At 38.4% G+C, this 25,932-nt stretch overlaps 1 protein-coding gene across 2 annotated transcripts in view; it reads right to left on the bottom strand.

Annotated features, from left to right (window-relative positions):
* Positions 1–1,130: 1,130 nt before the first annotated feature.
* rxrgb (retinoid X receptor, gamma b) overlaps positions 1,131–25,932 on the bottom strand; it is a 27,719-nt gene continuing 2,917 nt past the window's right edge. The window contains exons 2-10 of one of the 2 annotated variants that reach the window (XM_060866923.1): positions 13,121–13,320; positions 10,300–10,447; positions 8,100–8,291; positions 7,810–7,970; positions 5,501–5,630; positions 5,128–5,260; positions 3,464–3,555; positions 2,555–2,660; positions 1,131–1,609 (exon numbers count right to left, since the gene is read on the bottom strand). In XM_060866923.1, coding sequence (XP_060722906.1) covers positions 1,462–1,609; positions 2,555–2,660; positions 3,464–3,555; positions 5,128–5,260; positions 5,501–5,630; positions 7,810–7,970; positions 8,100–8,291; positions 10,300–10,447; positions 13,121–13,320 — 1,310 coding nt within the window. In that variant the 3' untranslated portion in view covers positions 1,131–1,461. The remainder of the gene's footprint in view (positions 1,610–2,554; positions 2,661–3,463; positions 3,556–5,127; positions 5,261–5,500; positions 5,631–7,809; positions 7,971–8,099; positions 8,292–10,299; positions 10,448–13,120; positions 13,321–25,932) is intronic. The other variant, XM_060866924.1, reaches the window with a different exon arrangement.

The raw sequence follows: 25,932 nt of genomic DNA on the forward strand, positions 1-25,932 counted from the left end.
TCACAGAGCAGTAACCAAACTTATTTTAAAGGAATTAAAACCCTCAGCAGCAGTTAAGCTTCAACTAGCAGTGTGTATATACTGTAGACCATTTATAATACAATTTTTGTTATAGATGTTTATGATGTTAATTTTAATTTTCATTTTGTGAAATTTTTGTTTGTCAAATAAAAGATGCTGTTCAGAAACCTCGAGTCAGTACAAAAAAAATCACATTTCCATGTTACTTTATCAGCAAAAGTAATATATAAGCAAATATTTGTGTCAGTTACGAAAGAAACAAATTATGTAATAAAACATTTTCACACAAAACACACCATGAGGTCTGTCAGGTTTTATGTATAAAATGCAGAAGCACAAGAGACAGACATGTTAATGATGATCATTACACCAAATATTCACATTGTTTAGTTTCTCACCTACATAAATAGTGTGTAAGATGCCCTTGGTGTTAGTATTTAGGCTTTGTGCAGTGGTTGGGATGAGAATGTGTGAGGTTCATGAGCATTCTGAGCATCAGGACTGGGATCCTGCCTTCATGGAGGAAGGTCGATGTGAAGCTGATGTCTTCTGTGTTTAAAATGTACATAATTAAATGAAACAACACAACAGGAGCATTTCTTTGTACACATTGTTAGTTTATAAAGAAAGACAGAAAGTTCTGTAACAATTCATAAAAAATGTCTCAAAAATCTCAGTCCTTTTAATTTAAGTCAGAATTTTACCACTGAGAGATTTTTTTGTATTTGATCAGGAAACACTTCTGTAATGTTGAATTTATTAATAAACATGTAAAATCTAATACATCACATTATTCAGACTCTCGCTGTTACTATGGCAACCGATTAATTTCTATGTATTGAATAATGCGTTCAATACGTTTAATTAATACTTAATTAGTCTACCGTTTAGATTAAATAGAATTAAATAACCGCCGAACGTGCAACAGGAATGAGGTTTATATTCACAACAGCGCCACCTGCTGGTCGTGAAGAAACAGTGCAGTTACAGCCTCCAGATGGCGCTCATTCACATATATACTCACACATATTCACATATATGTGTATATATACACATATATATATGTTAGAATATAATATAATCCATACAGAAAAAAAGTAGAAACACAGCAAATTTAAATATTTTATTCAGACAGAACTGCAAGTTTTAGAAATTCTGTAGTTTGTTTTTTCAACAAAATAAATGTTCTTGCACTGTTTTGCTGTTAGACCGGATGCCTGAAAATGATCTATTTACAAGAGAAAATTATTTTCCAAACAAATTTAATTCTTGATGAGCTTCTTCTCACCCTGCCCCGTTTCCCATATGCACATCTCCCACAGTCATAGGCTGTGCTTTGTACAAAACATGGAGTTTACATCCTCTGTCAAGTTCATTCTTTTCCAGTTATTACATGGATGTATTTACAAAAGAGAAAAGGAAGAGGAGGCGGGGCTTATGTCATGTTATCTGATGGGGTGCTTCAAGCATCTCCATGAGGAAGGTGTCTATGGGAGTGTCTCCAATCAGCTTGAAGAAGAAGAGATGCTCTAGACACTTCAGTCCAATGGACCGCAGAGCAGGGAGACGCAGTAACAGCTTAGCAAACCTGACAACACACACACACACACACACACACACACACATTTACATTTACAACATGTGGCAGACGCCCTTGTCCAGAGCGATGTACAAAAATCTTTATCATTAAATACATTAACTCTTTTTCACTAGGTGTCAGACTTAAGATACATGAGCCTAAAACACTGGTTAAAGGTTTTTTTTATAATAATATACACACACAGCAAACAGGGGAGAAAGTCCTAGTTCACACACACACACACACACACACACACACACACAACAGAAGAGTTCCCTGGACTCACTACTACAAGCTGAGTTGCAGTGCTGCTCCTTCCACAAACTTTATAATTATCAACTCAATAATATGACATAATAAAATGTATTATTTATTAGCTGTTCATTTTTAAACTATGTTCTCATGTTTGGTTCCATTCTGTGATTTCCACGGTTCAGAACATACACACACTCTGTCCACTTTATTAGGAACACCTGTACTGTCTAGAGAGAGTTTATCTTTGCCAGCATTGTCTCAGGCTTGGTTTGTCATTTTTATTCTGAATTATTATAATGTTGTAAAGCTGCTTAAGACCGTGTGCGTTAAAAGCTCTTTGTATGAATGCTTCAGCACGGTTAAAGTAACAGAGATCAGCCTTTTTCTTCATTCTGATGTTTGAAGTGAACATTAACTGGAGTTCTGGATCTGGATCTACAGCATGTTCCACATTGTGCTGCTGCTATATGATTGGCTGATTAGAGAGCTGCATGACTGAGCAGGCGTTCCTAATAAAGTGCATGGTGAGAGCAGATATTTACCAGAGTTACCAGTATGACAAAGTTTACGTTTTAAGCTTGAATTATTTATTCGTGACTAAAATATAAACAATGACAAACACATAATTAACATGTTAAGGCAGAGATTTTAAATCTTGTTCCAGCCTGATATGAGGAGTGTGGAAATGCAGTGTGCTACCTGCCCGGCTGGTTGGGATATTTGTGCTTGGTGTAGGACTCCAACGAGGCATATACTTTTTCTCTAAGTACCTCCACCTCAGCTGGGTTCGACAGGCCTTTAGCATCTGCAAGCAAGCACACACACACACACACACACACACACACACACACACACACACACACACACACACACACACACAAACACAATGGTCCTCATTTCTGAATTTAATTGTAAATCATTTGGTAAAAATCATAAATCATTGAAGTTAAAATAATTTGTTACGTATGTTGGAGCATTTACATAAGAAATGTGGTGTTTGTGAAAATGCTCTTAGTTTTGAAAATTTTTTGTGTACTAAGTTTATGTAAATTTCTTGCTAAAATTTGTTGCTATAAACCTCCGCTGATGAAGATGAGGAAGGAGGATTGGTCGGTTTTAACAAAGAGCACTAATTCAACCAAAACACAGCAACTCTTGTGCCAGGGGTTTCAGTGACATGCTCCAGAAGCAGTGACACTGACTGGGATAAACATTATTGAAGTTGAACGAGTGAAATATTTATCTCATGTTCTTGTGCTTGTCTGAGATTCATCAATGCAGGATTTCTTGCTACCGAAATGTTTTAAAGAGAGATAAGTGTCACTATCAATTAACTCACATCAAGTTTTTAACATACGTTAAATTTACAAAGACTGTTTAATTACTGTTTCAATAAAGTTAATATTTTAGTGATGATTGAATAACAGAATGAAACCTCATCTAGCGTCAGTCATTAGTTCATTAGTTCACAGTCCACTTCTCCAAGCAGAACATTTATAACTCCTTTATACCCTCTGGTGCATGTGGTCTTCCCTTTTCAATTCCCACTTCATGCGTGTCTTCATGTGTGTGTGTGTATGTGTGTGTGTGTGTGTGTGTCTCACTCACCAGGGTTAAAGAGAACGATGGCTCTGAGGCAGCCTAGCTCCGTCTTATCCATCTGCATGTCCTTCATCTTAGACACTAGCTCAGTCAACACTCTGTCCCACACACACACGCACACACACACAATCAGTGAAATCCTGTCTCGTTATCTTAAATGCTTGCAATATTAAATGCAGAAATGACAAAAAGACACATCGATCCTTCTGCTGTTTACCCTGCTGAAGTCTCGTACTTTTGTTTGAAGAGTTTTATACATATTGAATACTACACATTCACTCAAAGTACACAGTCTTTTCTTTTTCCTTATTCTTTTTCTCTGTTAAAACAAAGAGTGCAGCCAAAACTGCAAAGCATACAGTACAGTTAGTGGTGGTTCAATAACTGAAGCATTTACATTTTTACAGTATCTTGTGAAGTCAACACTCCTTTTTCTATTCCGGCTTCCTCGTCGGATTTAACTGAAAATATCGGACATTAATTTCCACCACAATTGGTTATTATTTTTATTATTATTTTGTCATTTATAGGGTTGCAAAATTCCGGGAATTTTCAAGGCTGGAAACTTTCCATGGGAATTAACGGGAATATATGGAAATAAACTGGGAATTTTAAAAAAATGCAGAGTTGCCAATAACAAGGAACTTAAATGTTGTTAAACAAAATCTTGCAGCATAATTGTGTTTAAAACAACAAGATTTAATGCAGTTTAAGTTGAATTTGTACCCTGCGTTCCTCGGTCACTTGCACACAGCACACTGCTTACTAGAGGGCCATTGAGGCCAAACCCCCTGCAGGTACTTACATTGTTCCATAACATGCACAGTAACACTTTATTTTAGGGTCATTTAAATAGTTGCTTATTATCATGAATATTAATAGAATATTGTCTATTTATTAGTACTTATTAAGCACATATTAATGCCTTATACTGCATTACCTTATTCTACATTCTTAATTGTACCCAATACCTAAACTTAATAACTACCTTACTAACTCTTATTAAGCAGTAAATTAGGAGTGTCACATGCAGATAATTTGATGACCCCCACACACACTCAATCCCCTGAAATAAAAAAAATCCTCTATAAAATAATGTTGATTACAATTAAGTTTATTATGTTTATTACAAGCATAATAATGTTTAATATGTTTTTATGTTACTCAATGAAAAAATCAATTAAAGTTCTACTTACAATTAAATCAAGACGTCAAGACGTCATTATTAAAATTTGTATTACTTTGCATGCACGTCTGCTTATGACCAAACAAAATGTTTATTTATGTTTGTATATGATATAGTTTATATTATACATTTCCCTATATTTCCAAATAATTTCCATAAATTCCCGTAAAGTTTCCAAATTGGAATATTTCCAAAATTCCCTAGATTAAGTTCCCGTGGAAAGTTTCCGGAAACTTTCTGCCCCTTTGCAACCCTAGTCATTTATATAACATGTCAAACCTGCTTAAACCTGCATAAATTTAGATTTATGGCATTTGGCAGTTGCCCTTATCCAGAGTGACGTACAAAAGTGCTTTTAGGTCTCTACAGCTGTATCAAAATCATCACATCAACTTCATCACCTGAATATGATCTGTGTACATATAAATACATTTAGTGCAAATCATTTTATCCAAAGCAACTTATATTGTGGTGGCAAACAAACCTGTCGAAAATGGAGCCGACTCCTGCACTGTGTGCGCTGCTTCTGTGCACGTGGAGACCTGTGGCCAGCAGGATACCATCTTTTACTGTGACCGAGCGATGTGAGAAGGAGGCGATGAGCAACTCGTTCCAGCCTGATGAGAAGAGAAAAAACCAGGAGGTGAAAAAAAAATAAATTATTGAGCAAAGAGAGACACAAGTCAAAATGTTCTCTTGTGTATAAGCAGCTCTTTCCATTAGTGTAGCATGTAGCAGTGTGATGTTCTGAAGTGGTGTCTACTGGAGCAGCTGGGAAATATCTGTAGAGCAAAAGATAGTGTCCTTCAGTTGTGTGTGTGTGTGTGTGTGCGTGTGTGTGTGTATGCGAGGCTTACCTGCTCGAAGTAGAATGACCTGATTATCCAGGGGAAGGTCTGAGAAGTGCGGTATCCTTTTAGCCCATTCAACCAGCATGAAGAGCTGCTTGTCTGCGGCCTGGCAGATGTTAGTGACTGGGTCATTTGTCTGAGAGAGAAAGAGATGGACAGAAACAGACAGAGAGAATTAGTACGATTACTGGACTGCCATGTGTAAGTGAACTTTATAGGGATGTAACCAAACATGAGCAGTCATTGTTATTATTGTATATTTATTTAAGAAGGTTTGGCAGAAAGATTCCCAGGACAAGAAAAAATCTGAACATGAGGGTTTTACTTTCAATCAGGCACAAGCACATGAAGTCAAATGGAGAGCCAGTGTATTAACATGATAGTAATGCCACAGTGTTAGTAGTGCATTTACAGAACTCCTTCATCCAAAGCTGCCTGGTTATGGCTGCGCTGCTTTAAATTTGGGAGTCCACTGATAATGTGCAAATAAAACCGATTCTGAACTCAAGTGAAAGGGCAAAAACCGGTTTCATCCAGTGTTTCTAGGATCATTAGCAATAGGGTTCATACAGAGTTAAGGAAAAATACGCGGGAATCCTGTACTGTATGCCCAGTATTACAGTTACTATAGTAAAGCCTCTGGAGTGAATACTGTGGGAGGATGTTACAGTATTCCAGCTTAATTTTGAGTCAGAACAAAAGAAAGTACACCCTCTCATGATTTTATTTATCAAGGCCAAAATAACAATTGTGTAGTCCTCAAAAACTCCTTTAAAAAAAATGACAACATATTGAAATCTGATGTGTATTTTTTGTCACCTCAGGTTATTGGTTGTTTAAACCAATAACCTGAGGTGACAAAAAATACACATCAGATTTCAATATGTTGTCATTTTTTTAAAGTACACCCTGTAATTCAGTACGTAGCAATAATAACTGGAAATAAATGATGTGTAGTTCTGAGTTCCTCAGTCGCTCACACAAGCCTAGATCATCAGCATCTTTCTCTACCATGTGTGACAGTTATGAGGTGTCTGTGCATGATAACCAACTCATTAGTCCAAAGGATATTGTTCCAAAGTGTTTGTTCAAATGTAATTTTACAACTCTTTTTAACATTTCTTTTTAAATAGAATAGGTTTTTTCTAGCCATCCTTCCATAAAAGTCATAGAAGGAGATGACTAACGTAAACTGAATTTGTTGGCATGTACACTACTGGAATAGGAGCAGAAGACTCCAGGTTATCTCACTGTAGAACGTTGAAGTTCAACTTTTTTGTTGATGGTGTAATAACTCTGCCCAGATTAAGGAGCAGTAACTTGAATCTCTGTTCTTTGTGGACTTTTCTTCTTGGCATGATACAGACACACATGCGAGTGCTCCAGATAACCAAACTGCCAAAAGTCCTTCTCTTATAGTCACATTTCTTGATGATGAACTAATATTGTGCATTTAATATTTACACTGATCGGGGCTGTTTCTGTTTATTGTCTTTTGTGTGATGTCTTGTATTATTGTCCTGCACTTTCTTGTCTGTCTTGTCTGTCCTGCACTGTTTACACCAGGTTGCACAGTTGCACTTTATGTATCTAGGACTAACTTACTAAGTCCTTATAGCTCTGTCTTTGTTTTATGTAGCACCATGATCTGGAGAAACGTCGTCTCATTTCACTGTGTACTGTAACAGCTATATATGGTTGTAATGACAATAAAAGCTTCTTGACTTGACTTCATTAATGACACCTGGCTGATATTCACTCTCTCAATGATTGTTACAGTAAGACAAGTGTAGCCTGTTTCTTTCCCACCTGGTTTCTGAGTGTAGAAAAATGCCTTGAATGTATTGAAGTGATTATTTAGTTAAAGTTTGTGAGGAACTTATTCACTGTTAACAGAATTAAAGGAGGTGATTTTCCTTCTCCATGACTATACATGTGAATAGTGTATGCATTGCTACAGTCCAAGCAGTGCACATGTCCAGGGATAAATATGAAGGCTGAATAGTGATATCTGCCATTTCAACATGAACTGTGTGAGTTTAACCCATAATCATAATATTAGCACATTGTGTAATCATATTAGATTTCAACAGGACAATTTCAAATGATCCTCAATAACGAATTAGACTAAATATACTCACTTAATTGTCTCTGACTCGTATTAATTCAGTTTACATTAGAAATGAAATAAAAAATACGGCAAATCATTAATTTTCTAAATGCACATGCACTAGAAATGGTGTGAGTCCACAACCATTGATGTGGTCACAGCTTGCTAGTGTTATAAGAGATATAACCTCTAGTTAAGGACTTACAGAGTTTCCCTGACTGTCATCTGTGTGTGTTTCAGTCTTGGGTTCCACTGCAAGCTCAGCATCCAGGATTTTCTCCACAGGCATGTCTTCATTATAACTGCTGGTCAACTCCACCTCATTATCGCTCTTCTCCTTCCCACGCTGCCTCTCTTCCTGAACCGCTACAGTGAGCCAGGAGGGACAGTCCTTTTTAACAAGTATCTATTATTTGATACAACACTTGTATTATATCTGAATGGATGCATTTGGTGTTGCTTTAGTGCATATAGTGTAAGTACACACACTCACACACACACACACACCTTCCCGCTTCATGCCCATGGCGAGACACTTCTGGTAGCGACAGTACTGGCAGCGATTGCGCTGACGTTTATCGATCAGACACTCCTTATTTTCTCGACACGTGTAGGTCAGGTCTTTCCGGATGGTTCTCTTGAAGAAACCTTTACACCCCTCACAGCTGTACACACCGTAGTGTTTTCCTGCATTCACAGCAAAGTCAAAACAACTTGTAACTCATAAAGGATAGACAAAATGGGATTAGCTAGACAGCTAAAAAAAAAAAAAACCTGCACAACTCCAAATGTAATTAATCAGCACAAACATGGTATTAAGTATTAAATGATACATGAATTCTGTTACCTGCCAACACTAGGCCTTATATATTAGTCTTTTAGGATAATGTGTTACAAAATGCTGATTTTCTTACATTTACATTTACATTTACATTTACATCATGTGACAGACGCCCTTATCCAGAGTGACGTACATAAGTGCTTAAATCTCTAACATTGAATACATTAATGCTGGATCACTAAGTTACATACTTAAGATACCATGAGTTTAAAACAGTTGTTCAAAGTTACAATGAAAAAGTGTCAAAGGTGTTTTTTTTTGTTTTGTTTTTTTTAAATGCGAAAGATAAGGAAAGAAGTGCTAGTTGAAGTGTTTCCTGAATAAGTAGGTCTTCAACCGCCGCTTGAAAATATCCAGTGACTCAGCTGTCCGGACCTCTAGGGGAAGTTCATTCCACCACCTTGGTGCCAGTACAGAGAAGAGTCTTGTAGTAAACTTGCCTCTTACCCTGAGAGATGGTGGAACCAGTCGAGCAGTGCTGGTAGATCTGAGGGTGCGGGGTGCAGTGTGAGGAGTGATGAGGGCTTTGAGGTAAGAGGGAGCTGGTCTGTTTTTGGCTTTGTAGGCCAGCATCAGTGTTTTGAATCTGATGCGTGCAGATACAGGAAGCCAGTGGAGGGATCGCAGCAGCGGGGTGGTATGGGAGAACTTTGGCAGGTTGAAAACAAGCCGGGCAGCTGCTTTTTGGCCTTTTGCATTTTGGATCATTTGCAGAAGACGGATTGCGTTCATATGTAGACCTGCCAGCAGTGTGTTGCAGAAATCCGGTCTAGAAATGACAAGAGACTGAACAAGTACCTGAGCAGCCTGTGTGGACAGAAATGGCCGAATCCTTCTAATGTTGTAGAGAAGAAACGAGGTCACGAAGACATGAGCGAGTCACATTAGCAACATGAGAGGAAAAGTACAGTGGATTGTTTATGGTTACCCCAAGGTTGGGAGCTGTGGCTGAAGGGGAGATCAGATCGTTGTGCAAGGATATAGCAAGATCATGACCTGGGGATTGAGTTTTGCTAGGATTGAGCTTTAACTGATGAGCAGTCCATGAGTATAATAATCCATGAGTATAATAATCCATGAGTATAATAATCCATGAGTATAATAATCCATGAGTATACTGATAAATGTCAGTCACCGGGTGTGTGCTTGGCACAAGTGATTTCCATTTATTGGTGCACAAACAACTCAGAGGCAAAAGGTGGACATACATTTGACTCATGTATGCGAGAGAACAAATATTATTTAGCAGCGTAACTGGCAGTCACAGCACATGAAAAGGCCAAAATGAATCAGAAAAGCAGGACACACGTTCCCGTCACTGCGAAATGTGAAAAGATGAAAATGTAAATGAAACGGCTGACTTTCTCTTCTGAGAAAACAGATGCACGACATTCTGTAACAGTATCAGGTTAAGGCTGAAAGTGGAATGTGCTCTGATGTATTCAGGAACGTGCTGGAACGCAGCACATTAGGGAGGAAGGATAAGGCTCACTGTAGGCTGAGACATTACAGAACGGTGAGGTATCTATCGCTCTGTCTCTCCAAACACACTCGAACAGGACATGCACAGGAATGGCACAGGATCTTTCTGTCTCTGAAGAGTTATACAGTATTACAGGTAGGTGTCGTGGTAAACAGAATGTGTACATTAAACTTATATGATTCGAAGTAAATCCCAAGAGGTTTATATGAAATATTATTTTTTTATCTGTACATTTATAAAGACTCTTTTCTATGCTTTATTATCATTAAAAAATAAACTCTGTTTATTTGCAGGATTTGGATGTATTCACTATATCGGAGAGTGTTTTTAATATTTTAGCCCAAAGCATATTGTGCTGATTGCATCATTACCTGAGGAGCGATCACCACAGATGGCACATATGTGCTTGGACATAGAGCCAGGACTGGTGCACTGGTAGCTACTGATGTTGGCCAGAGGCAAGAGACCAGGAGGAGGCTTCACATCTTCTGAGCTGCTCACATTGTTCAGAGAGTTCATCTACATGATGGAGAGAGAGAGAGAGAGAGAGAGAGAGAGAGAGAGAGAGAGAGAGAGAGAGAGAGAGAGAGAGAGAAGATCGGGTGTTGAATTACATCAGCGGGCAAACAGGGGACCTGTGGGGTTCCCCTCTCTCTATTACACTATAAACACAATTAATCCATCCATTCCTCTCACTCGTACGCTTTCCCTCACTCTTTGTTACTCACACTACAGCTGACACTTCAGGTCATATGTGTTCACATATTTAGTCCTTTTTGAAGACTAAAGGCAAAATACAGAGTTTTACAGCATTTACAGAACTAGAAGAGTCAAACATTTTATATTAGTTTCTGCAGTTCATGTTAGGATTAACCTTAACAGTCGTTTTAGATGGGATGTCCTCACATAGACAGAAAACTAAAATGTGTCTGTACAATGGCTTGTACAATGAAAACACAAGTGCGATGAGCCACAATGAGGCCAGCTGAAGGAGTCAAAGAGGACGGTGGCGGGGGAGAGGAGTGAAGGAGCAACAACACAACCATTTGAAGAGTTCTCCATAAATGACGAGTGTATCTGAGATATGGCTGAAAACAAACTGTTGCTAAAGTAGAGGCATGTGAAACCATATCAAAGTTCAGGAATGTTGTCAAGACCATAAAGGATTGCAACAAATACTCTCTGAAACAATCTGTGTCAAAGTGTCAATCTGTAATCCAGATGAATCAGATGACTTTTAAGGAGTCTGAATACGTTCGGCACTTCACTGTATATTCACAGACCAAAAGTTGTTTAAAGATCATATTATTATATATTATTATTTATTATATTATTATTATTATTATTATTATTATTATTATTATTATTATTATATATTATTATTATTGCTATAGAAGTTTCTTGTAATTTAATGATATTTACATTTAGATGTTCATCTTTTGTCTGACTGTTTCTGTCTGTCTGACTGTTTCTGTCTGTCTGATTGTTTCTGTCTGTCTGACTGTTTCTGTCTGTCTGACTGTTTCTGTCTGTCTGACTGTTTCTGTCTGTCTGATTGTTTCTGTCTGTCTGACTGTTTCTGTCTGTCTGACTGTTTCTGTCTGTCTGACTGTTTCTGTCTGTCTGACTGTTTCTGTCTGTCTGATTGTTTCTGTCTGTCTGATTGTTTCTGTCTGTCTGATTGGTGGATTCACATGGTCTTTTACTTTCTTCAGTTTCTTTACCTCCAGTATTTTTAACCAGGAAAGTTTTAAACTGCTTTCTCTTACCCTCAGATTACATTATGATAACAATGGAAATGTGGACACAACTTTTAATTAAAAATAAAAGTATAATCTTCACACAAGGACTCGTGCCGAGCAGCGATATGGGTTTTAAGAAGACGTATATTATTTCTATAAATGACTCACTGTGTATAAAGGAATCCAATATATTGTAATAAATTTAAGTAAGAAGGAAAGACAGAAGTACGTGTGCTACCCAAGAATCCTGTCGACAGTCTGAAGCAGGGTTAAAAGTGCCAGCAGACACTTACAACCCGAACCCTGACTCACAAGTTCAATATGAAAAGTAACAGCAACCCCAAGCAAATCTGTATCTTTATTTCATCATAAATTCTTAACTTTAATTCATCTGCTCTGTGTTTGGTCTGAAGCTCAGAATTCTAACTACCGTATTTTCTAGACCATAAGCCGCAACTTTTTTCCCACGCTTTGAACCTTGCAGCTTAAACAATGACACAGATAATAAATGGATTTTTCCCGCTTTCAATTTTTTTTTCTTCAAAAAAACACATTCTGTGACGTGCTCAGCTTTTTGGCGGCATGAAGCTTTCATTAGACCAATGAAATTGCCGAACGGGTTAACTCCGACACGAAGGAGATGGCTTCAGTGGTTTCAGTGCACAGGAGGAAGATAGTGACCAATGACTTTCTTGGTAGGCTACTGTTTACTGCTAATTTTTTATTTTTTGTTACAAGCCGTGTTTCGTTAAAGCCTGTGTAAAGTTCATTTGTTTCAATGTACCTGTAGGCACCTGCGGCTTATAGACATGTACGGCTTATTTATGTTCAAAATAATAATTTTTTCAAAATTCACTAAGTGAGGCTTGTATTCAGGTGCGCTCAGTAATCTGGAAATCACAGTAAAAGTTTGTGTTGTAAGAAGTTTGTGTGGTAAGAATATTTAAGTTTGTGTTGTAAGAATATTTATTAAAATATACTTTAAAGGATCACTCTTAAGCCATATTCATAATAGACTCATTTTAAATGGACAGGCAGGTGCAGTAATGTAATTATTACTTATTTAATTTGGATTTTAGACCTGAATAAAGCCCAAAATTCCCATCTAATATCACACCAATAGAAGACTCTCGTGTGTGTCTGTAGCCAGTGATTCATCATATTAATTCCGAAATGCTCCCTCTACATCACATGTTGATGATGTTTAACACCTCTGCAAAACATCTACAGAGAATCATGTAATAAAACATGTAATAAAATCTATATCCTTCACACCTCGCTTTCTGTCTTTGTCTTCACACTCATCATTCCCTTTCTTCTGCACCTCACTTTACTCTCTGTATCTCAGTATAATCCACATGTTTTACTCTACAGGTACAGGATAAGACTGATAGGACCCAGTGTTAGCAGATACAGGATTTTTGGCCTGAACAGGTTTTAGTACTTTTACCTGTGGGCTGTTGAGGGCGCCAAAGCCCATGGCAGGTGTGGAGGGTAGTGAGACAGAAGGCGAGTTCAAAGGGGAAGTGATGACCGAGTAGCCCATAGCCGAATGAAGTTGACGTGAGGTGCTGATGACGGACGAGTGACCCATCATGGAGCCCACTGTTGGAGGCTGTGAGAGTGAGGAGTTAAGTGCCCCAGGTGAATCTGTGGGAGGAGAAAAAAAATATTCATGATAATCTGACAAATTGTAACAGTATTGAGTAAAGCATAGTATCAATACAGTAAGGCTCTTCTCTCATACACATTTGATCTTAAGCCCTATTCAAACTGGATTAGTTTTACTTGGGCAAATGGAGAAGAAAATGTAATTATTTCCTGTTTACCTCTGGATTTTAGTCTCTCGTCTGAATCTGTCAGTATTTTACTATAAAAAATATACTGTAATATTAAACTTTTCATTTGCGTACACTTTAGGAAGCAGTTGCTAAACCTAAACCTTACAATTTTGTTTGTTTAAAATGCAGAACAATTAACAATATATAACAGGATGTGAGGTCCTTACACAGGGAACTGTAACCTACTGATGATATAAAGCACAGCCTACACAACCAATCAGTACAAGTGTACACAGCACACAGAGGAGTGATGAATAATCATACGGCAAAAAGTGATGATCAATCATACGGCAAAAAGATTGAAAAAACTTCAATCTCCTTCAATCATAATTACATAAACAGTCCACATATCTAACTACTTCTATATATAACCCAAAGTTATAAGTCCAAAGTTATGTACTGTATTTTGAAGGAATTTTTGAGGAGAATGTCAGAATTTCACCAATATGCAATAATACTGAAGAAGTAAAAGTATGTTGGATAAATCTGGTGCATTATAGGCACAGTTAGAATGATACATCATGACCTGTTTAAATACACTCACACACTGAATCACAGGATTTACAGTGTCACGTGCAGAAAGTAAAGTGCCAATGACTGTACTCTCTGAACCTGACTTCTCCTTTCCTTCCTCACAGTTCACAGAAAACCCAGCGTATGCATACAAATAACAAGCATGTCATGTTTGATTTTCACTAAGAGCGCCTGGGTGTCAGTCAGCTGCTAATAAAATACACCGGAGCTTTAAGAGGATGTGACATTTTCCAAACACGTAGTTAAATAATGGTTGTGAATCTGAATATGGGAGAGTTATTAACTGTAGAGACAAACTCACTCCACATTATAGTACACGCTGTGTTCCAGATGTCAGTCAGATCGCTGTGAGTGACTCCTCCTCCCTGCTCTCGCTGACGCTGACATAGGACTCGTTCTGATTTTGGCTTTTACTAAATGTCACACTTTGATCCTGAAGCAAGGCCAGAAGACCTGAACACAGCACAGAATCTATACAAAAAATTGGAACTTTGCCAATAGACGTTCAGTAAATCCTGTGAAATCCCAGTGTTTCTGACATGACAGGAATCTCACTCATTTCCTGATGGCAAACAAACTGCAAATATTCAGTGACCTTGGCACGGCGGTGTTCCAGCTCTGGAGTCGCTCTGGAACGTGTTGACCGATGCATTAATACAAAATTTCACACTGTAGCATGTACAATTCAGTGGCCATTTAACTGCCATCTTGGAAATCTTTTTATATTATTATTATTATTATTATTATTATTATTATTTAATTTTGTGTATATGGTTCAACTTTTGACAGTACAATTTCTGGAGAGCTTAAAATGAACACTTGTTTTAATAAAACAAAACACTGTTGTTTTAAATTTACACTGTGGAATACAAACAGTCAGAAAGTTTCATGACTTTTAAACCAATTCTTGCTGGGTTTATAATAACCCAGTGATCAGTGTTCTGATGTAATAACTGATTCGGTATGGATTCAATAAACTGATTCAGCTTGTTTGCCTAATCAGTGTTATGAAGAGACTTTTTTGAAAACACATTCATATAAAATGAAGACTTTTTCTTTCAGAATACAGCTCTTATTTAGCTCCCAAATGGAATAGTCTTCCTGATGGTGTTCGGGGCTCAGACACACTTTCACAGTTTAAATGTAGATTAAAAACTCATCTCTTTAGTCAGGCGTACACATGATACATCCCATAATATTGTGCACTATCACACTAGACTTGCACATTCTTATGAACAGCAGATATGTTAATCTCTCTGCACTGCTCTTCTCTTCTCCATGCTGAGACACCCATGCTATGATCGTCTTCCGTGCGATGAAATTTTTGGACCTCCACTGAGACAAGGTTGACTCTGTGAGAACCCTGAGACATCTACAGATCTACCGGCTCCAGTTGGACTCTGTGATACTTGTATATTTGTAACCACACCATCTAGTGTCACCCATATGAGGATGAGGTTCCCCTTGAGTCTGGTTCCTATCAAGGTTTCTTCCTTTACCAATCTAAGGGAGTTTTTCCTTGCCACTGCTGCCTGACCCACCTCAGACTTGCTCATTGGGGACAAATACATATACATACATACATACATACATACACACTGTGAACTATATATATCTTGAATCTTTATTATATTAATTCTTTATACTTCTCCTTATGTTTATCTTCTGTTCTATGTTTATGTTCTGTAAAGCTGCTTTGTGACAATGTCCATTGTAAAAAGCGCTATACAAATAAACTTGAATTGAATTGAATTGAACTGTTAGATGGTTAAAACCACCAGCTGTTGTGATTCGTCCTGATGAGCCATGCTTCAGGGTCTTTATATTATCTACACCAGCTGGCTCTGGTTACAGTGAGAATGTGCTATGATTGGTCAGCACAATGGAGCTGTTGTACAATTGGCTTGTATAGACAGTGAGTGGAGTCGCGCTATTTATCGATTTGTTTGCAGACATATTGAAATGTGTTTCATTTAAATAAGTCGTGTTTGTGATGTTAAACATTTTTGTTAAAAAAAAAAAAAAATTATTTACATTTTATTTATTTGTGAATTTATCTCCTTTGTGAAACTCAAAAAATTCTTAGTGAAGTTGCTTCATTTCTGTTCACCTGTTCACATTTATTTGGGGATGATTATGGAGTCCTTTTATTTGTGAATGAACAAATAAATGTATGAAACAATTCTACCCCATAAAAAATAAATCACATATGTACTGTATATGCCAGTCAGAATTGAAAATTCCACCTTGGTACTGTATAGATATTGTTGTTTATTAATTTTACACAATACAAACTAAAATGTTAAAAATGAGGATTTCAGTGGAATACAAGTGCAAAGACTTCTGGACTGCAGGATTAAAGAAGATATGATTAAATTGGTAAGTGGTAATTACCCAGTCAGGCCGCAAAGTGGCACACACACACACACACACACACACACACACACACACGCGCACACACAGTTCTGTCCTAATTTAAGTTGATGTCTAATCAATCGTAGCAATAAAGCTGATTTCTTTAGTCTGGATGTGTGGGTTTAACATCTCACCAGCTGTCAAGAAAAAGACAAGAGGACATGAAGGACAGGAGTGCTAGAGAGAGAGACTGCAAAGGCCATGATAAGTGCAAGATAAAAAAACTTCTGAACAGAAGAAGATTCATGTGAAAGATCTTAAAAAACACTTTGGGGGTTTTTACACCTGGTCACTTCATGTGTTTTCTGTGATCAGATATCTATCCGATGGTAAAAAGACCAGGTCTAAATGCCCTCCGAAACGGTTTCGAGACGGATATAAATGCGATGGTTCAAACCACTTCAGGAGGTGGTCTGGGACGCGTTTCAGATGAAACTGGACAGGTGTAAATGAATGTGGTTGTTCAAGCCACATACGTCAGCGCTATACTCCTCCCAAACGGAAGTACGTCACTCGCAGGTGACTCGCGAGTTGTGCATCGTGCCAGAAACAAATATGTTTTCCCATCAGTGCTGCTTCGATCTTTCACTCAGGTGTCTCGTTGGGTCTTAAAATGCACTGCTGCCGCCAGCGAAAATGCAGCAAACAGTAAATGCTGTTTTTTGTAGCAAACGCATACACTAAAGTGTAGTCAAAATATGTTTTAAGTATAAACACCAAAGCGTTTTCCATTTCAATTACCACTGAAATGAGGTAAAATATATTTGAATTTTGGGCGGGAGTAGAAATATCAGATCGATATCCGACTCGCCGAGACGCATTTATGTGGCCTAATGTAAATGGAACAGTTTTAACAAATCAGACAGATATCGGATCAGAGACAACACATGAAGTGACCAGGTGTAAAAAGGCTCTTTGTCACAGGGTTTAACAAGATATCAACATTCATGTACAGTTACTGAGAGTAGAAAATGTCAGATCTATACAAACACAACCAGACCCATATTCACTGAAACTAGGCAGTGTGTGTGTGTGTGTGTGTGTCCTGTACTAACCTCTCTCTTCTTTTTGCAGAACTGAAAGTTTTATGCAGCACACTTTCTACGAACATTTCTAATTCTTAGACCAATAGTTCAACCAAAATGCTAATGTTTCCACTGAGAGCTAATTATGCTAATTATACTGATCATGCTGCTTGTCACAATCTGCAGAACTCTCTGAAATGAAATCCTTTAAGCTACTGTATATTCATTTACTCTGTAAGCCTGAAATTTACAGCAGGAAAAGAATGTCCCAAACATCTGCGGAACACGGCGTGATGCTGTTTAACACCACGTTCATTAGTTAGCAAACCTCCTGTCATGCAGGAAGCATGTGATCTGTCTCTGCTCAGGAACCTCCTGCACTACTGTACGAGCTCAAACTCCTCCAATCAAATGAAAGTGTTCTGAAACTGACGAGCTGATTCACTTCCACACTGCCGCTCTCTCAAATCAGTCAACACACTGTTTCTTCCAGGATTACACAAGCTACAATCAATAGTTTTACGTCTAAATGTTTTACATCTCTCAGCTTTGTGTTTATATAAAGTAAAGGTCTGTGACATCTACATAGGTCTGTCTTGATGTTTTCTTTTTATGTTTGTTGCATTTGTATATAAAGCGCTTTGTGATAAATGTGTTTTAAATTATTCTACATTCAACTAGAGGTTCTTTATTAGAGAACTCAGAAGGAACAGAATAGACTTTGCTAGAAAACACACACACGCATGGACGCATGCACACACGCACTCTTACCCACACACACACTCTCATACACACTCTCTCACACACGCACACCATCCCACACACAGTCCCACACAGTCTCACACTCTCACACACACATACTCTCACACACACACGCTTTCACACACTCACACACACACACACGCACTCTTACCCACACACACACTCTCATACACACTCTCTCACACACGCACACCATCCCACACACAGTCTCACACAGTCTCACACTCTCACACACACACTCTAACACAAACATACTCTCACACACACGCTTTCACACACGCTTTCACACACACACACACTCACACACACTCACACACACACTCACACACACACTCACTCACACACACACTCACACACACACTCACACACACACTCACACTCACACTCACACTCACACTCACACTCACACTCACACTCACACACACTCACACACACTCACACACACTCACACACACTCACACACACTCACACACACTCACACACACTCACACACACACACTCACACTCACACACACACACTCACACACACACACACACACACACACACACACTCACACACACACTCACACACACACTCACACACACACTCACACTTACACGTTTCATGGATTATGAGAACATATTGTTTCTTGGTAGAATTTGCTGGAACATCAGAGAAGCAGTGATGTTAGCAGTTTACTGTTAATGCTTTCAATCCAAATTATGATTAATTCATGACTATAAATAACATGATAAATACATCACATGATAAATAAGTCACACAGACAGTTCACTTCTGACCTGTGTGTGTGTGCATGAGAAACCTTTGTTTTAAACCAACTCAAACTTGCTCTCATATATTTATATCATTATAATTTGCATTCTATATCAAAAATGACTGGTTGGGATAAAGAACTTGTCGAATCTCTCTCGCTCTGCTTAATCACAGAAATAAACTACATAAAGCTGCATGACTTGATCACATAGTAAGCCATGTTTGTTCTTACTGGAGATCATAGCGTGGGTCGAGGGTCGCTGTCAGTAAAACACATCTTACAACAGGTTACTGATTAACACACACAGTGTGAGATCACCAGGAAACACAGACATCTGACAGAGTCATGTAGAGTAATGAACAGAGCAAGAAATCACTCACTCTCTCTCTCTCTCTCTCTCTCTCTCACTCTCTCACTCTCAAATTAAATGAAGCCCAAATCAAATTACAGTAAACATCTGTCCCAACATTTATTCCCGCATTTATCACAATGTAAAGCAGCAGAATGTTTTTCAGTCTTTGGCACAGTCCAGTCTTCACCTCAATTTCACAAGAAAGAATCTGAAAATATTTCTCAGAGTTTATGCTGCAATAACATTCTTCTGGCACAAGTTCAATGTTAACGATTTCCAGTGATATTCCACATTACTTACAGAAGTGTAGAGGCAGTGACAGGCTTTACACTCTGAACCCTGAACTCTCTCTCTCTCTCTCTCACACACACACACACACACACACACACACACACACACACACACACACATAGCCGGCAAAATAAAATACAACATAAAACAGAGGGCTGTGAATCAGGGCAGCTCTAAAAACTCTGCTCATGTTGCTGCTACACACACATACACACACACACACACACACATACACATACACACACACACACACATTTCATTTGTGAACTTGCAAAATTTGCTTCAGAGAAAGAAAGAGAAAAATCACGCATGAGAGGGGGTGGAGATGACAGTTAAAGAGAATAGCTTTAGGGCAACTTGAACAAATATACCCCTTAAAAATATGTCAGCTCATAAAGGAAACGGCCCATATAGACATAATTGAATGCAATCACATGGCTCAGTGACACAGATAAAGCTCTAGCAGGGTGATTATCTACAGCTCCACCAACACATCAGCGTACAGTGATCACTGGGGTCTTTAAATCAGTGTTCCCACAAGAACATTAATGTACTAAGAGCTAATTAAAGAGGAGGTTGGCTGATAAACTGGCTCTAAACAAAGCTACGAAGGCTTGTAGTTTTTCTGTAACAGTGTCCCAGTGATTGATATGTCGGCTCATGAGGTTTTACTGCTAAACTCCCCTGTGGTAAAAAGACACAAATTAGATCTGGTTTTCAAATAATATACTCTGATCTCCTCAATTTCAGCAATCAGCATGACTGCTCACAGCACCAGCAGTAAACAGAGCAGCGTGCCTTAGCTTGACATGAGCTATATGTTATGTTTAGATATTAGCTTTAAATCGATCAACATGCAACCACATTTGCTTACTGTTCTGAGGTAAAAAATATACAGGAATTGGACAATGAAACTAAAACAGCTGCATTTATACCACAATAATATATTAGTGTGGTGCAGGACCTCCTTTTGCAGCCAATACATCATCAAGATGTCTTGGGAATGACAGAGTCCTGCACAGTGGTCAGAAGGAGTTTGAGCTGTTCCTCTTGCAGAACAATGTCCAGGTCTCTATGTGATGCTGGTGGAGGAAAATGTATCCTGACTCACTCCTCTAAAACACCACAAAGTGGATCAGTATTGGTCTTTATTGGTCATCATGATACACAGCACCACCTTCAGGGTACAATGTTTCAGTCATTGAGTGCACATAGTCCTCCTGAATGGTCTGGTAAGCCTTGCTGGTGTACAGTGCACAGGTACAGGACCTGAGGAGTGCCATGTTTGCAGTCCAAAACATCACTAATCCACCATCGTGCTTTGCTTTGGGTACGTAGTAGTCCGGGTAGTAATCTACTTTGGGGCTTCTACTCACCGTAACTCTCCCAGATGTCGGAAAAACAATGAGGGTGGATTCATCAGCAAACATCTTTCACATTGTCCACATCCAAGATTTCCACTGCTGGCATCATTAAAACAGACATTTGACATTGGCACAGCTGACAATAGATTTGACAGTAGCAGCCTGAACACGAATACTGATGAACAGTTTTGGTGGAAACAGGAGAGACAAGGTGTACAGTACAATTCTGCAGTGTAGTCTTGGGTTAGTACCTGGACATCTCTTTCTTACAGTTTCCCCCTGCATGAACAGTTACTCCTGTTTGATGTGGTTGGTTATTCCTATTGGTTCAGGCTGACATTACGCCGGACCCCGTGGCTCTCCACACAGAGATTTGTAAATGAGTAATGAGTGAGTGAGTAATATTAATTGGCCAATTCGCACGGGACAAGACATCTCAGTAAAACTAGCAGAAGTGGGAGGGGTAACTCGCTTTACGCACCACAGTAACCTTTTTGTCATCATGTGCATATGACGTTGCTTCCTGTTATCACGTGCGCAAACAGACAACATGGCGCCTCCATGCTTGCAAAACGTGCCAAAAACTACTTTTAAACAGGAAATGACGGAATTTTACCGTACATATTTACAGCGGGTCTATTCGGACGGGATTTACAGAAGGTAAAAGTCGCCGTAATCTTTACTGACATTGTCCGATGGCACATTCGGACGGGACTGAAATCACCGAGAAGCTCTGGTAATAATTACTTTACCCCCACGTCCCCACGTAAAACTAATCCCGTCCGAATAGGGCTTTAGTTTCATCACTCCACAGCACTTTATTCCGAATTGAAGCTGGCTTGTCCAAATGTGGGTTTGCATACCTCAAGCGATTCAGTTTGTGGCGTGTGCACAGTGGACACTGACAGCTTATATCTCTGTGATAACCTTTTGTAGCCTTCCTCTAAACCATTCTTTGTTTTCAGGTCATTTGAGAGTTGTTTTGAGGCCTCCATGTTGCCACTCTTCAGAGGAGTCAAAGAGAACAACAACTTGCAATTGGCCACCTTAAATACCTTTTCTCATGATTGGATGCACCTGTCTATGAAGCTTGAGGCTCAATGAGCCACCAAACCAATTGTGTGTTCCAATTAATCAGTGCTAAGAAGTTACAGGTATTCAAATCAACAAATGGCAAGGGTGCCCAAATTTATGCACCTGTCTAATTTTGTTTTGATGCATATTGCACATTTTCTGTTAATCCAATAAACTATTTCACTACTGCATTTCACTACTGAAATATTACCTTCAGTGTCCTTCAGTTATTTGATAGATCAAAGTGAAATTGCTGATCCAAACACCCAAATATTTATAAATGAAAATCATGGAAATTGTCAAGCAGACTTGTTGACAAGCAGAGGTGAGTAGAGTATCCAAAATCTGTACTCAAGTAAAAGTACAAGTACTTATGGAAATATTTACTCAAGTAAAAGTAATAATCTTAATAGTTACTTGAGTAAGAGTAAAAAAGTATCCGATGAAAAAAAAACTACTCAAGTAGTTAGTTACTAGTTACTTCTCATCTGATTGATATGAAGCAAAAACCCTGATTTTCAAACTACTTGGAGAGCTTTAACACACCTCTCCTTAAAAGTCTCTTTATTCTGCTAATATAAAACACAGGTTGAAGTGTGTGTGTGTGTGTGTGTGTGTGTATATACTGTATATATATATAAAATGTGATTAATGGTTTAATGATGTAAATGAATGATGTGCTGGGCTCTTCCTAACCTGCTCTTCCTTTTAAGATTAATTTACTTTATTCTTACATTTGTTACATTTTCTAAGTACATGTATTCTTTAGGTAGGTATAAAACTAAATATAATCCCATTTTTATTTTGTATATGTTCTAAACTTTAGTGGAAAAAAAACTTAAGTGAGATGTCAGGATTTGCGTATCAATGCAAAACGTCTTACAGCATGCAATTCAATTTATTTTGTGGAACATGGACATGAAAATGCTGACGTTTTAGATTGTTTAAGACAATCCTCGATGATTAAAAACAGAAAGAAGAAAAACATCATCCCTGAGAGGTGGTTTGAAGTTGTCACACCATCCGGTTCAGCGCTCCTGTTGGTTCTTGGTTTGACATATGCAGTGTTCAGTTTGTTTAAATCAAAACCTGCAGTGTTTCCTCCTCTGTTTGCTTCTTTACAAATGTGGGAACACTCCAAATCACACTCAAACATGAACTAATAATAATTCTGAGACCATCTAATCAAGGAGGAGTCCAGGTCCAACTGAATTCTATTGTGGTTCGACTACAGAGAGGGATGTGAGTCTGAAATGAACAGCTATAAAGCCACATACCAGAATCAAAGCACAGAAATGTAACACTACACACACACACACACACACACACACACACACACACACACACACACACACACACACACACACACACACACACAGACACCCCATCTGTACTTACTTGTTTTGTCTTTTCCCCCTCACCTGTTTATCTTATCTCTTCAGGTTTTATTCCATATAAATGCTTTGGCTAATACATTGTACAATTTGTCATGCCAATAAAACGATAAAAGTAATTTGAACTGAACCGAGTGACAAACTGCACAAGCGCTAAACCCCTGACCATGACTCTCACATCACTTTTGTCTTGTGTTGACATTAACATTAACAACTTAGTAACATCTACTCTCTAGCATTGGATAGCTTGTGCTGATCCTACACCAGAACTATTACCAAACATACAATCAGATTCAGTTTGTTTTTTTTGGGACAAATTTCATTGGGAAGCGAAAACTTTTCTGTATTTAGCCAAATAAGGAGGAGAATATTCATGTGTGGAGCAAGATTCATTTGTGCAAAGATTTCTGATGGGACCAGTGGAGTCAAGTCGGACGTTTGTAACCGGTGAGATTTTGCAGGGCTTTAAAGGTCAAGGTTGAATCCACTTTTAATTGAATCCACAAAAGTTGCCTTTTTTTTGTTAGTTTTTTGTTTTTTTTACATTTTAATGGTAATCTAGTCAGTCTGGTCTCTGTGCACACTGCAAAGACTCAAAGATAAAAGTAATTTGAACTGAACCGAGAGGGACAAACTGCACAAGTGCTAAACCCCTGACCATGACTCTCACATCACTTTTGTCTGTCTGTATCTGTGTGTGTGTGAGTGTGTGTGTCTCTGTATTTAACAATGTTGCCAAAGCAAATTAATAGACAAAAAAAAATATAACAAAGGAAAAGTAAAATAACAAGAAATAAAAACACAATACATGAATAGAGATGTATTACTTCTCTGATGTATCGAGGGGAACAAATGTGTGAAACCATAACAAAAGACCTAAGCAACATCCTACACAGAACCTGTAAGTGACTTTTCTGATGTTCATGTAGTTTACCTCAGAGCTGAGTATAAAAAAATGAGATAAAATGTAAGTCGCTCTGGATATAAGGGCGTCTGCTAAAATGCTGTAAATGTAATGTAAATGTAACCCCTTCATGTTAACGGATATGACCATGCTGCTCCATGAATTTCGAAACTCCTGAGGGATCCAGAGCAGATTTCCTCAGGATGGTGATGAGCCTTGCGCTCTTAATAGTAGCTGGTACATGTTCACATGTTATATAACCAATGGTGATCACAGTGTCGAAAAGCAGGAGGTCTTCTGAGTTTGTCTGGAGTATTATGGAAGGGACTAGATCCAGTGGGCAGGCGAATTGCAGGAGAGTGTGACTTGTAAGATCTCTTCAGGTGCTAGGGTTAAAAAATGTGCCATAAGGTGAAGCGAAATCCTGGTTGTGTAATGTAGGGGTAGTCAGGGTAGAAGTGACAGTCTAGCAGATCCTCTTGTCATAATTGGAGGCAAAGTCTTCAGAAGTCAGGGTGGATAAAACAGTGGGAGCTGCCGGGGACAGCGTATGTAAGTAACTCACTGAAATATGAGTAGTAAAGTGAAGATCTTGTACAGCTTGCACAAGGATCTTGTTCAGAAGCTTTAAGATTTTCCTTGAGTCTTTGCAGAAGTTGCTTCCAATGAGAATTTGGACAGAAGAGAACAGTGAGGTGAGATCTGTGTCAAGAGCATCAATGAGCCTTGGGCCCCCCTTGACCTTCTTTAGAGCACTTTTATTAGGTACTTACCACTGCATACCAGGAAACATCCCACAAGACTTGATCTTTTGGTGAAACTCTGACCCAGTCATCTAGCCATCACAGTTCAGCTCTTGTCAAAGACTTATGCTTGCTTTTTCCTGCTTGCAACTCATCAACGTAAAGAACTGACTGTAAACGTGCTGTCTAACATAGCCTACAGGTGGGTTCATGTTTATGACAGGTGGGTTCATGTTTATGACAATTTATTATCTTCAGAAAAGTTTAGATAGATTTTATTGTTACAAACACCAGCTTTACTAAGACTGTAATGTTAGAGGAGCTAGAAAGAGCCGTCCAAAGTATGGCACATGGCAAAGTACCTAGAATTGATAGATTACTGGTAAAGCTTTTGGCCAGAGTTCGACTAGAGGGTTTTAATGAAAGCTTAGCCAATGGACAATAACAATAAGTTGCTGTAGGGCAGTTCTCTCTTTGTTGCCAAAAAGGTGACCGAGATGATATTAAAATGGGAGAACAGTTAATTTATAATGCAGTGATAAACTGCTCTCCAAGGTTTGGCCAACATTTTGAGTGAATTCTTCCATCCTGATCAAAAATATTGTTTCACAAGGAGACACTTTTTTTTATAAGATTTTTATTTTATCACAGATATTTTGTATATCTGTAAGGTTATCTAGATTTTGGTCTAGTGTGAATAAACAAGGAAAGCCTTTGGAGAGAGTTAAGCACTATTGTTTAGGGAATGTTTTTAGACCTAATTTTGTTTTCATGATAAAGGTTTTGTACAGTGATGTTGAAAGTATAC

Source organism: Tachysurus vachellii, chromosome 3 (genome assembly GCF_030014155.1).
Source record: "Tachysurus vachellii isolate PV-2020 chromosome 3, HZAU_Pvac_v1, whole genome shotgun sequence".
NCBI lineage: Eukaryota > Metazoa > Chordata > Actinopteri > Siluriformes > Bagridae > Tachysurus > Tachysurus vachellii.